The 13,767-nt window shown below is 37.9% G+C and overlaps 1 protein-coding gene across 1 annotated transcript; it reads left to right on the top strand.

The window, feature by feature from the left end:
* The first annotated feature begins 10,330 nt into the window (after window positions 1–10,330).
* On the top strand, window positions 10,331–12,516 carry LOC102861045 (polyadenylate-binding protein 1-like). Its single transcript, XM_006889224.1, has 2 exons — window positions 10,331–10,339; window positions 11,596–12,516. The coding sequence occupies exons 1-2, from the start codon at window positions 10,331–10,333 to the stop codon at window positions 12,514–12,516; spliced, it is 930 nt and encodes a 309-aa protein (XP_006889286.1).
* The last annotated feature ends 1,251 nt before the right edge of the window (window positions 12,517–13,767 follow it).

The following is a 13,767-nucleotide window of genomic DNA, read 5'->3' as shown; positions in this document are numbered from 1 at the left end:
CTTTTAAACTATTCTCTCCCCCATAGACTTCAATGTCATAAACATATTTCGTTCAGTTTTTCTCAGTCTTACCCCCACCCCAATGCCAGCCTCATTCTACAACAGTGGCACCATGTAGCATTTGTCCCTTTGTGAAGGGTCAGTTTTGACTCAACAGTACACAGCAAAAACAACAACAATATATGCTTTTCTAGATTATATATTTTCACATATATATTGACTTATAATGTACTTTTATATTAAATTTCACCTTATGTACATTGGGCATGTTGCTAAGAGAGGCTATTCATTGGAGAGGGACATCATGCTTGGGAAGGTGGAGGGATGGTGAAAGAGAGGAAGACCCTCGACCAGGTGGAATGACACAGTGCAAGTGGTAGTGAGTTTAAGTATGTCAGAGATTGCGAGTATGCCACAGGACAAGACAAGGTTCAGATCTGTTATTCATAGGGTGGCTATGAGTTTTACTTCACTCAGTGGCGCTTAACAACAACACGACGTAATTTTGTTAATAGGAAAATATTATTTTTAAATAACATCAGTAAAATCACCTTTGAATTTTAAAGAGACTTCTGGTGAATATGTTCTTGATAAAATGGCTAATTCCAAAGTAGAACAAACAACAAGATACAAGTAAAAAGAGCAAACATCTGAAGTGGAAATCTGAAAGCCTCACAAGCTAAACATCTGAGGCTGCATTAGAATACATTTGCATTTATACAATACATATTAAATTGAGCATTTCAGTGATTTTATTAACATTAATTCATCTTCACAAGCCGTAATATTTTTTTCCCATTTTCAGAGATCCTATTGTTGTCATGTGCTATTTAGTTGGAACTGGCTCTTCCCTGCCCCTCCTGTGGGTTTTCAGAGGCTGTCAACAGACAGAGGAGATTTCCCATCTTTCACCTGTGGAGCAGTTAGTGGATTCAAACTTCTCGGCTTTGAGTTGATAGCACATCTCTTTACCCATTGAGTTACCAGCAGCTAGTTAAAACTACCAAAAAAAAATCTTCTTTGTTTCTAAGATTGATTGATTTTTGTCAGAGGTTTATTTAAATCACTCTTTGGGTGAAAAAAATGTTAATTAGGAAATAATTATTTCATGTTTTAGAATATTTGCACACAGATCTATAAACCTTTGAAAGAGAAGTAGCTCAATTATCTATACAACAGTTTTTGCCGTTATATGTATGAACCAATGGAAAACGAGCGAGCTTTATTAAAGAGTACATATTTTACATTTGTCTTCATTGACTAAGTATCCCCTTCAATCCTCTCCATATCGATCAAAATATTGTGACAATGGCACAGGAAAGAAATGATCCCATTTAAAATGTTAGTAAAAACCAAGTAATTGTGAATGGAATTTTATTAGCTATGTCAAATAATTATCTCCAATTTAAAAAAAATTATATTTTCTTTTAAAAGGAAAAAGTATGCAATTAATTCACCAGCATGCCCTACTTAACTAATTAAAAAGAGCAACTTTTCTGTTTCAAGATAAAATTATAATAAAGATTTCCTCTGTAAATTCTGTGTGTTTATTATGTATGTTAGTAGCCATCAAATGAAAATGAAAGCTAAGAAACAAGAAATCAAACTGCAAATCTGATTGATAGAGTAAATAAAAGGCAATGCTTCCAAATGAGATTTTAGATTTTTCCTTTTCTCTCAAGATTGCAGCTTGAGGCTGGAATACCTTTCAGAGAAGTGTGAATAATAAAGTACTTTGACTTTGCAGTGTTACATCTAAAAGAACTTAAGAAGCACCCAGTCCAGGTTGAGTTGGCCTGGTGGCCATCACCACAGTTTTCTGTTTGCAGATCCAAGTCATACTGGAATGCAAAGGACTTAAATTAAGTGTTTTGCCACTGCCTGCTCCAATTTTTACCCCTCCTCTTTAAACTAAGTGAACGAAAACCAGTTTCTAACAGTTTCTTAAATTTAACTCTTTATGAGCCTTCAAAAATGACAAAGCTTGTTCTTTTAACTAAAATTGTTCTCTAGGAAAGTACGCTGTCTTTCCAGCTGTGAAATTGATTCATGCCTTTAAAACCCCAGAGGAACTTCTGCTGGCAGCTACGGCTGCAGTTTCAAAGAAACCACATATGTGGTGTGTGTTTTCATGTAAAATAAACTTACTTGATTCCTACTTAAAGGAGCAGAAACACTATGTATGAGGTATTTAAAAGCCAAAAGAGTTAATGCGTATTTTAAAATGGGTACTACTGAGGTTTAAGTGTTCTTTTTATTTAGATTATTTTAGAATAGTGATGTACTCACAGAGGTATTGCAGTTGTTGTTCTTATGTACTACTAAGTCACCTAAGACTCATAGCGACACTCTGTACAATAGTTCTGTCCTGAGCCAGTCTTATTGACTTCCACACACCTAACCCGATTACCCAGTTATAATGTCAGTGGATCTCATCTGGGGTCTTCCTCTCATGTGCTTCCCTTCCACTCATCTATGCCTGATGTCCTTCTCCAAGGACTGGTCCTTCCTGGCAAAAGCTCAAAGCATGTGAGACGGAGCTTCAAAATTGTGCTAAAAGAACTTCAGATAAAAGTTTTCAAAATTATATATTTCTATTTGGACAACTGTTTAGAGCTTGAAAACTGAGTAAGCACTTATTCAATGGGAATCAAATACATTGCAATATCTTTATCTATGTGTTGAAATGTCTATGATTATAAAAAAATAAGGAAAAAGACCCAAGTTGTTTTTTGTTTGTGTGATTTGGGGTGTTTTTTGTCGTTGTTGTTTTGAAAACTCCCTCTACTCCTTATTTTAAGATGGCATTGTCAACTCAACTTGCCCAAGCCAATTTGACTATTTGTGATTTAAGCATTTTTCAGTATTCTGAGGACTACAGGGCCCCTCACTCAAACTTTCTTTTATACTGTAATAAAAACCATTTTCAGATAAAGGGTCATAATTAACTATATATTAATAGACAAGAAATCGCTGATGGCTAAATTATAAGGAGTTGCGGTGTCAATCCAAAGACATATGTTTCTAATGCATCAGATGCTCGTCAGGAGAAAGATGAGTATTCTCCTCCTGTATGATTCACTACTTTTGAAAAACCACTGGAGGGTCGGCTATGAGTCAGTCCTGATTTGTTGGCATATAACAACAATAACATTAACATTGTTAAGTACTGTTGATTTGAAACCAACTCATAGCTGATACTCTAGCAGGTTTTCAGAGACAATAAATCACTGGAGGAGATTGTCTGTCTTTGTCCTGTGGAGAAGTTAGTATATTCAAATTATTAGCCTTTGGGTTGGCAGCTCAACTGGCTTAAGTACAAAGAAATTATACTGCCAACCAAAAGGTCCATGGTTTGACTCCACCAGCTGTTCCACTGGGGAAAGATGGATAATCTTTCCATGCAATTTACTGCTTCTGAAAATTCACTGGAGGATCACGTATAGATTTTGACTCTAAGATGCTTAACAGCAACAACATTGATAGTCAAGTATAAAAATACTGAACAGCAAATGTACATTATTTTGTTCTTTACTTATCATAAATGCATACCATAATAGATTTATCAAGGAAAGATCCTATAATATTCTAGTGACTAACACTGTTGTGTGTCTTCAAAAGCTAATGTGTATCTTCAAAAGACAACTTTGGCAGAGGAAGATTTTTAACAATGTAGTGGATAGGATAGGATAGCACGTTCTGTGGAAACAAGTCAGCCTTTCCCCCAACCACTCCTGTTGTTACTAGGGCTCGTACAAATAACCGTATGATAGGGATGGAGATTATTCATGACTTTTGCAATAGGGAAATTCGCTTACCAAGACTGACTTGGTGGGGACACGACAGTAGCTCTATGTCCTCGTGATTGGTAATCAGTTGGTAACTTCGTGGCAGGTTGATTATATTGTACTGCTTCATAGGAAGGGCAAGATTTTTGTCCTTGCTTCAAGTTATGTTTGCTCAGGATACAGATATGCCTTTCTTTAATTCAGGGCTCAGATCAAGGAACTCAAGTCACAGAAGATTAAGGATAGTGAACTTCTGCTTGTGGGATTCACTGGGGTTTCCATGTTGCCCATCATCCTAAAGCAGCTGACTCTTGCAAAACAAGTGAGCTATCTACCCAATCCAGAGTTAGGTATTTGTCCAATGCCTTTCTTCTAAGATCTGAACCACAGACCTAGGACTTTCCTATTTCTACACATGAATAAGTTATTTTCTTGAAATCTCTCATATATGTATTTCTTTTTTTTTTTTTGCTTTTCTAGAGGACCTACCCTAAGACAAGGTACAATCCATATTGATCACTAATGACCTTTGATCTTTACCAATAGGTTATCAAAGTCAATGGAGTGGTTTTTTAAAGACACTATTATGATTCTAAAGACACAATTATGGTTCTAGCTATCTGCAATTACACTGCAAGGTTGGGCAGTATTTTCCAGAAGCCTGTGCTTGGTCCAAAACAAGGTATAATCGATGAAGCTGTTTCTTCAATAGCCAAGAATCGTGTGTCCAGGAATCAAGGAGCGGAAATAGGAGTAGCATCACTCACTGTTACCCTAGAGACCTATTTTAATATTTTACTTTGTCATGGTGCTAGGCAATCTCATGTTCTCTGGGTTTTGAAATTGTCATTCAAAAGAGAAGACTATTCCCATCTGGAGACATAAGATTGATGCCACTGTATTAAAAGTTAAAAATGTCACCTCGTCACTTTGACATGATCTGATCATATCAACAGGCAAAGAAGGGAGTTAGTGTACTATCTACAGTGATTGATCCTGATTACCAAGGGGAAATAGAATTTATATTACATTGCAGATAAGAACATCTGAAATGTGAGAGATTCCTTAGGTTTTCTTTTTGTGCTACCATTCCTTGTAACTAAAGTCAATGGAAAATGACAAAAATCAAATTATGACATTACCATTAACAGCTTAGACTTGAGAAATGAAAGTTTGTGACTCGCGATCAAATAAAGAACCATGGGAAGCTGAGATGCTTGCCTGAGGGCAAAGGGGACATAGAATAAGTGGGGGGAAGAGGTAGTTCTAAATACCAGCTATAATTCTGTGATCAGTTACAGATATTATAATCATTGTAATGAGAATTTCTTCCTTGTATGTACATGAAACAGTTTTGGTTTTTCCACTTAGAGAATATAAGATAAAAAGGGCTAGTGAGTTTCGCATTGCAGGTGAGTTATTTAATTGAATCAATTACATGGATAATTTTCTAACTGTTCTCATTTAGAGGTTATAGATGGTTTTCTCTTTTATTATTTTTATTATTATTAATCTTAATGAACATTTACAGAGACTTTGGAATTCCGTTCATTCCTTGTTGCATTTTTCTCCCTACCCACCCCTCCCCCCAGTTCACTCTTCTCTTTGAAAGGTATAAGAAATTCTTTCATTGTTATAAAATTCCCCCACCTGAGTTCACTCCACTATGCAGCCTTCCTTCTGGACTCTTGTCATGACAACAATACCTAATCATATATTGCTTTTAGACAGTTCTCTCCTTCATCTGTTTCATTGCAGTATTATGTATATTTTAAGGAGATGTGTATAACTACCAGCTTGACAAAGGGTTGACTGTGATGGTTATTTTATGTTAATATGGCCAGGATTCTCAAAATAATGTCACAACCTTCTGTGTTGCAAATCTTTACTGCTATGATATTAATGAGACAAAATTAGAGCCAGCAATGTAATGATACAATTAGGTCGACCTTCTGTAAAGTCTCTCATGGCTGAGATAAATACTGAACATACATATAAGAACTCTCTTGCAAAACAAGTGAGCTATTTACCCAATCCAAAATTAGTGAGGTATTTTTCCAATGCCTTTCTTCTAAGATCTGAACCACAGACCCAGGACTTTCCTGTTTCTACAAATGAATAATTTACCTCCTTGAAATCTCTCATATATGTATTTTTATTTTTTTTTTCTTTTCTGGAGGACCTACCCTAAGACAAGGTATAATCCATATTGATGAGCTAGACCTTTGATTGTTATCAATAGGTTATCAAAGTCCTTTTTACTTCCAGCAAGCAAAGCTATACTATATGCATATTCCATTTTGCTCTTGAATCTTACTCTCATCCTATTGTCACATTATTCCAAATTTAGGCCAGATCACGGGTTATTTGCTGAACATAATAAATGAAAAAGTCTGGTGAAAGGACACAACCTGGATGTAAATCTTTCCTGGGTGCATATTTCTTAATTAAAAAAAAAGTAATACAGTTGTGCTTTTGTTTTCATTTTAGCCAATTTGCTAAAAATTCAGCAAACATGCCATATAATGAGAGAGGTTTCAGTATTTTTGGTTTTTGTTTCTCCCAATAATTTCATGATCCAAATCTCTTATTATTTCCCTACAGGAATTGCCTTACCTTTATTCCTGTTGACATCCAGAAAGACTTCTGTACCATCTTTGTCATAGTTCTAGGCAATCTTTGTATTAAATTATTGGAGGGAGGAGAAATAAAAGAAAATTATTCTTTGCCACTCTTCTTCCTACTATAATGCTAGACTATCATCCATCTAGTAAGGCCAGAAATAGAATAAGTGAGTGTTCAATGTTTGTAGTTTTAATGATTTATTAATCACAAATTCCTTTTTAAAAAAATACAAATGGAAACTTTACACATGGACCTCACCTGACGAACTGCATAGGAATCAGACTGATTTCTGTGGAAGGAATCTGTGGAGAAGCTCAATATCTGATAGTGACTTTGTGGAAACAGATCTTCAAACTTGTCTTCTGAGGCATCTCTGGTTGAGTTCAAACTGCTACCCATTTAGTCAACAGGCCATCACTAAATTATTTTTACCAGCTCTGGTGGCCTAGTGGCAAGAAGCTGCATTGCAATCCCAAAGGCCCACAGTTTGAGACCACCAGCTGCTTTGAGGGAGAAGGATGGGCAATCTCCTCCATGCAATTAACTGCTCTGAAAATCCACTGGAGGGTCAGCTATGGGTTGGCTCTGACTCTATAGTACATCACCACCAGCACCACCACCATGATTGTATGTTGTTAGATACCATCAAGTTGGGTCTAATTCATTGTGACCTTATAAACAACAGAACAAAACACTATTCAATTCTGGGTCATCCTCTCAATCACTGCTACACTTACACTGTTTTAACTTATTGCTGAAGTCATAGTGTCAATCTATCTTATCTTCTTCTTCCCTAACTCCCCAAAGACCTTTAGAATCAAGAATAATGCTTTGAGGGAGTCTGGTGGCCTAGTGGCAAAAAGCTGCACTGCAATCCCAGAGACACATGGTTCTAATCCACCAGATGCTCTGCTGGAGGAGGGTTGATCTCCTCCTGTACCAGTCAGATCCAATTTGATGGTACATCCACAAAATACGATAATTTTTTTTTAAATGCTGCTTTATATCTCATACTTAGAACATATTTTTTGGAGGGCCTACTCTCTGAAGAAAGACATATGCTTGGTAAAGTGAAGGATTGGAGATGGAATGAGAATTCAAACTTTTGTCAATGTTTGACTTCTTGAGTAGCAGTGTTAAAATGTTATCTACCTTTTCCTCAGAATGACTTTATGTGTGTGTAGGGAATTGGGCAGGGTGTTAAATCGATTCCCTATACTACATAGTTTAAATTTCTGTGAATAGAGTAATAATTTACATTTTTAGTAAATCTCTTCACCCTAATTAATATTAAACATTGAGAGCTACTGTTCCTAAAATTCAGATACATGTATGTTGCCTTTCTAAAATGTTCATGCAAAAGTCAATGTGAAATTGTTATTAACATCATTGTCATAATTAATTGAAAATGATTAATGGACTTGACTTTCGTTTTCCTACTTTAATTATTTGTTAATGACATGAGTTTAATTAATTGTCCATGTCAACAAATATATGATTCCTGTTTTCACAACTTTTAATAATCCTGTCTGGGAAGCAGATCTTTTATCAATGCAAGTCATGGCCCACCTGTCATCACTTAATATTGCAATTATTTGTTAATATGACACTTTAAATAGTGCTACAGTCAGTCTGTTTCAGCCTTTCATTTACAAGTCTTTCAGTCCAAACAAATGCAATTGATTTACACCTAGTAATTTCCACCCCCTGTTGTTAGATTGTTATGTGCTGTTAACTCAATCACTGCTCATAGAAAACCTATGACAAGTAGATTTGGAAACTTGCCCTATCCTATGCCATTGTCAAGTCCATTGTTGTATCACTGCCAGGCCATTTAATTGAGGATCTTCTCATTCACTTACCCTATATCTGTCCCATAACAATGTCTTTTTCCAAGGACAGGTTCCTTCTGACAACATGCCCAAAGCATATGAGATGAAGCTCCCCCATCCTTGATCTAAGGAGCTCTCTGCCGGCACTTCCTCCAAGACAGATTTGTTTGTTCTTGGTATACTCAGTCCATGGTATAGTCAATACTCTTAACCAACACCACAATTTGAAGATTTATACTTATTCTGTCATCATTATTCATTGTTTAACTTTGTGATGCAATGGAAACAATAGAAAATACCAGAACTTAGATCTGAAACACACGCTAGTCTTTAAAATGATGTTCTTGTTGTTTAGGACTTTGAAGAGGTCTTTGACAGCAGATATATGTGACACAATATATCTTTTGATTTCTTGACTGCTGCTTCAACGGGTGTTGTGTCTAGGCAAGTGACATTTTTGTCTAGGTACCCATAATGCCTAGATGAGGTATGTCTGGTTGAGAAAAGGTCATTTAAGCAATATAAGTGGGTACATATTTGTTGTGGAAATGATAGAGATCCTGGAGAAAATGTGATTAGATCTTATTTTAACATTGTTTCCTAGAAAATAGGTTTCTTAAACCATAGCTTTACTTTTCAATTGTTAAAAAAAAAGGTCTAATTAATTTAACTTTCTCCAGACAGCTGACCTTCTTAACAAAAATACATTTCTTCTGGGGATGTAGACACACATCCTTGACAGAGGAAAAAAAAAGAATATTTTCAGTGATTCTATTATAATCTCAGCATATTTTACTATGGCAATAGAAGTAAAAACAAACCCCAAACAGACTTTAGATGAAAATTCACTGTTGTGAAGTCAACTCCTTCTTACTCATGGCAATGGTCTATTAAGTGTATGAGGCTGTAAATCTTTATGGAAAGAAACTGTCCATATTTTTTCTCCTATAGTGCCACTAGTGGACTTGAACTGTCAATCTTTTGGTTTGCACCAGCAGGGATCCTTAAAACAAACAAACAAACTAACAAACAAACTAACAAACACCCAACAAATGCCACATAAAGATTTTCGTTCTAGCAGAGAATCTTAAGACAAATGCAATTAATTGTGTATTTATTTCACTTCTTCAGGGTTTATCTGTTTTGCATATTCCTGAACAAAGAACTATAGAAAAATTCAGTATAAATCTTGAATCTGTTAGTTTTATGCTACTTAGAATTTTAGGGATGTCGTGCTATCATCTTTACAAGCAGTCTGTAGGCTAGGTATAAGCTTGAATTATTTTTCACTGAATTTTAAGTTTATAGCAAATAAGTACTTTAATACAAAAATATATATGCAACTCAGACCTCTTAAGACTTTCTTTTCTTTATTCTAATTGTCATAATTTTTTTCCCAAGTACCTTACCCAGTAGGATAGTGAGAAATCTCCTTCTTCTTTCACTCGAGTTTTCAACAAGTCAGGAATCAAAGTATAGACCCAGCAAAGCTTTGGGAACTGAAATGCAGAGTTGGAAAAGAAAAGAATTAAAGGCATAAATGATTGCTAACATGTGATAAAAATATATCACCCTCCCCCAAAAGTTCAGCAAAGCGTAACCCTAGATATCTGAGAAACACATCTGGTTTCAAGATGGTCGGTTAGGATGTAAATGAGAATGAGAGTAGATTACATCTAGATGCTATTAAAAATTCCAAGATAGCATAAACATAAAAAAAGTAAAGCAAGTCATTATTCTAGAAATAGACTGTAAAATTCCTATACATATAGGAAAATAATTGAAAAAAATTAGGTTTAGATAACAATAAAATACTTAGAACAATAAAAAGGAGTGTACTAGATGTTAAAACACAAAATAAATATATTTTTGATGTTGTTAAGTACCAACGAATTGACTACAACTCTAAGCAACTCTGTAAATAACCTTGCCCTGTCCTGTCAGTTTCCTGATGTCCCACATTCTCCAGCTCATTCTTATAGTCATTGGGTCAGTCCATTTCATCGAGGGTTATCCTCTATTTCATTGACCCTCCACCTTTCCCAGCATCGTTTCTTTTTCCAATTATTGACCTCTCCTTATAATATGACCAAAGTACGTGGGGGGAAACATTCCATCCTAGCTTCTAAAGAGTAAAGACACTTTCCTAGTTGCATTTTTCTCCAAGGCAGATTTGCTTGTTCTTTTGGTAGTCCCTGACATTTTCAGTATTTATTACCAACACCACAATTCAAAGGCATCGATTCTCCTTCTGACATCCTTATTTATTGTGCTACTTTCAAATATATGGGAAGCAATTTAAAAGATCAGGACATATTCAGGCAGACTTTAATCGTTAAACTAATATACTTACTTTTTGGAAAGGTCACTCATGGCAGATTTTCCCCATGCAACACATCTTTTGATTTAATTGACAACATCAATCCTTTTTCCACCTCTCATGATATTGTCTGTTGGTCCAATAGTAAGGATTTTTTTGTTTTGGTGATGTTGAGATTCAATCTACATGAAACTGTGGTCTTTACTCTTTAGTAAATTTTTCAAGTCTTCCTCACTTTCTGTAAGCAAGGCTGGAAACAAATATTTCTGCAAACAACTTTGAAAACCCTTTTGGAGGTTCTACTTGTAAGTTTAAGTAGTCAGAATGGATCCTGTAGCATGATTTGGGTGTTTTTTTAAGCAGCTGTGAATTAGTAGCTTAATATGATTTTGAGTTATATCTCTAATGACAGAAGCACTTGACCATATTTTTATGTTTATTGTCCATTGGTATATATTCTTTGGAGAAATGTCATTGTTCTTTTTAAGTGCCATCAAGTTGTAGATGATTCCTAGTGACTCTATGAACAAAAGACCTAGACACTTGTATAACTTTCATCATTTTAGCAAATTCATAGAGTTTCCAGAGGCAAGCCGTTTTGGAAGTGGATGCCACTCCTGCTTCCAAGCTTGTTTGAATCGGGAAGCTCTACCAAACACTGTCTACCATGGGAAACATTACTGCATTTGACATATCAGTGTTACAGTGTTCAGCATCACAGCAAACACAAGTTACCTCTGTACAGCGTTACCTCTGTACAGCAAATGGACAGACCAGTGCTATGCCACTTAGATGAATGTTTGACCAAAAACAATTAAAACTAGGCCTGGGGACTACAGATTAATGTCACCCACCTTTGGTTTGGTAGCATCATTTTCTGTTCACTAGGCCAACTGAGCGCTCTCTATGTTGTTGTTGTAGTTGTTAATTACTGTCAAGTGGTAGACAACTCATAGCGACCCTATGAAAGAAAGATATTTTACACCATTTTAAAATTGGTTGTCTGTTATTGGCTTTTAAATGTCCTTAGTGCACTCTAGATGAAATCCATGATTTGTATATGAAGCGCAAGTTTGAGCAGATAAAGCAGGAGAGGATGAACCACTACCAGGACGTGAACCTGTATGTGAAGAACCTGGATGACTCCATCGATGATGAGAAACTTAGGAAAGAGTTCTCACTGTACGGAGTGATTACCAGTGCAAAGGTGATGACAGAGGGTGGCCACAGCAAAGGGTTTTTGTGTTTTTCCTCTCCAGAAGTGGCGACCAAAGCCGTGACAGAGATGAACCGGCGCATCATCGGCACCAAGCCGCTGTATGTGGTGCTGGCCCAGCGCAAGGAAGAGCGGAGGGCCATCCTGTCCAACCAGTACATGCAGCGCGTCTCCACCTTGCGGGCCCTTGGCAACCCCCTCCTGGGCTCCTTCCAGCAGCCCACCAACTGCTTCCTACCTGCCGTGCCTCAGCCCCAGCCCGGCTCTGGCCCCATCACTCCCATCCGACCTGCCCCCAGGTGGACGGCGCAGCCACCTAGACCATCGATCAACATTGGTACTCAGACCACAGGACCTGAGGGGGTGGAAGGAGCTATCCCATCCCGACAACTCCTGTCCTACAAATACTCCTCGACAGTCCTCACCTCCCAGCGGCCCCATGTCCAGGTCCTGGAGCCGCCAGTGCACAGACAAGAACTGCTGACAGCGTCCATGCTGGCTGCAGCCCTGCAGCATGAACAAAAGCAGACGATTGGTGAACGGCTCTACCTTCTTGTTGAAAGAATCCACGCCCACCTGGCAGGCAAGATCACTGGCATGCTGCTTGAGATTGACAACTCGAATCTGCTGCTCATGCTGGAGTCTCCAGAGTCCCTCCACGCCAAGATAGAAGAGGCGGTCGCGGTGCTGCAGGCACACCGGCCCACTGAGCAGCCGACAGAGTACCTGGACTGAAGTCAGAAATGGAACCTCCACTCCCATGGCTGCGAAGGGAAGTGACGCCTGCTCTTGGCTGCAAAGGCTGAGAACTGTGACATGTTCCCCGCTGGGTTGAGCTCTGCATGTAGACTGAAGGCTGGTCGCCCAGCCAGCCTGCTATCTTTGTTTTGTGTATTAAAAGTGTTGCAAAATAAAAAACAAAACAAAACAACACACCTTCCCTCATTACCTCAGTCACTGAATCAATCCACCCCATAGAGGGTCTTCCCCTCCTGCACTGTCCCTTCACCCTACCAAGCACTGGTCCCTCCTTGCAACATGTCCAAAGTATGTAAGATGAAGCCTCAGAATCCTTGCCTCCAAGGGCCAGCCTGATTTAACCCACTCTGGGATAAAAAAGTAATTTCTAGATCCATCTTGAAATACAATATTGTGAGTGACAGGATAATATCTATATGCACACAAGGAAGTCCAGTGAATACCACTATCATTCAAGTATATGCACCAACAACCAGAGCAAGATACTGGTATGTAGGGAAAAAAACTGAGGAGGATCTGAAGTGCTTGCTACAGAAGGTCAAGGACTGCAGCCTTCAATACCAATTGAAGCTCAACATCAAGAAAACAAAGATTCTCTCCACTGGGCCAATTGGCGGCATTAGTATGGATGGTGAAGAGATCGAGATAGTTAACAGTTCTCGTTTACTTGGCTCCACAGTCGACACTCTTGGTACTAGCAGCCAGGAAATCAAGAGATGAATTGCATTGGGAAATTCAGCTATGAAGGACCTCTCAGGAGTACTAAAGAGGAATGATGTCAGGCTGGAGACTAAGGTGTGCCTGATCCAGGCTATAGTCTTTGCAATTACTTGCTATGCATTGGAGAGTTGGACAATGACTAGGGATGATAGAAAAAAGAATTAATGCCTTTGAGCTGTGGTGCCGAAAAAGAGTGGTGACTATACCAAGGACTGCTAGGAGAACAAACAGGTTTGTCCTAGAGAGGATGAAGCTGAAGTGCTTCTTGGCATCAAGGATTCTGAAGCTTTGTCTGACATACTTTGGGCATGTTGCAAGGAGGGACTGGTCCTTGGAGAGGGACATCATGTTTGGAAGAGTGGAGAGATGGTACAGGAGAGGAAGACCCTTGATGAGATGGATCAATTCTATGATTGGGTTGGTGGGAATGAGTATGTCAGAGATGGTTAGGTTGGCACGGGATAGAGTGGAGTTTAGGGCTCTTGTACATAGGGTTGCTTGCTATGA

This window comes from Elephantulus edwardii, unplaced genomic scaffold (genome assembly GCF_000299155.1).
Source record: "Elephantulus edwardii isolate Elephantulus edwardi_28Jun2011 unplaced genomic scaffold, EleEdw1.0 scaffold00076, whole genome shotgun sequence".
NCBI classification, from domain to species: Eukaryota; Metazoa; Chordata; class Mammalia; order Macroscelidea; family Macroscelididae; genus Elephantulus; species Elephantulus edwardii.
The sequence above is the reverse complement of the archived record's forward strand: the minus strand, read 5'-3'. Positions and strand labels throughout refer to the sequence as shown.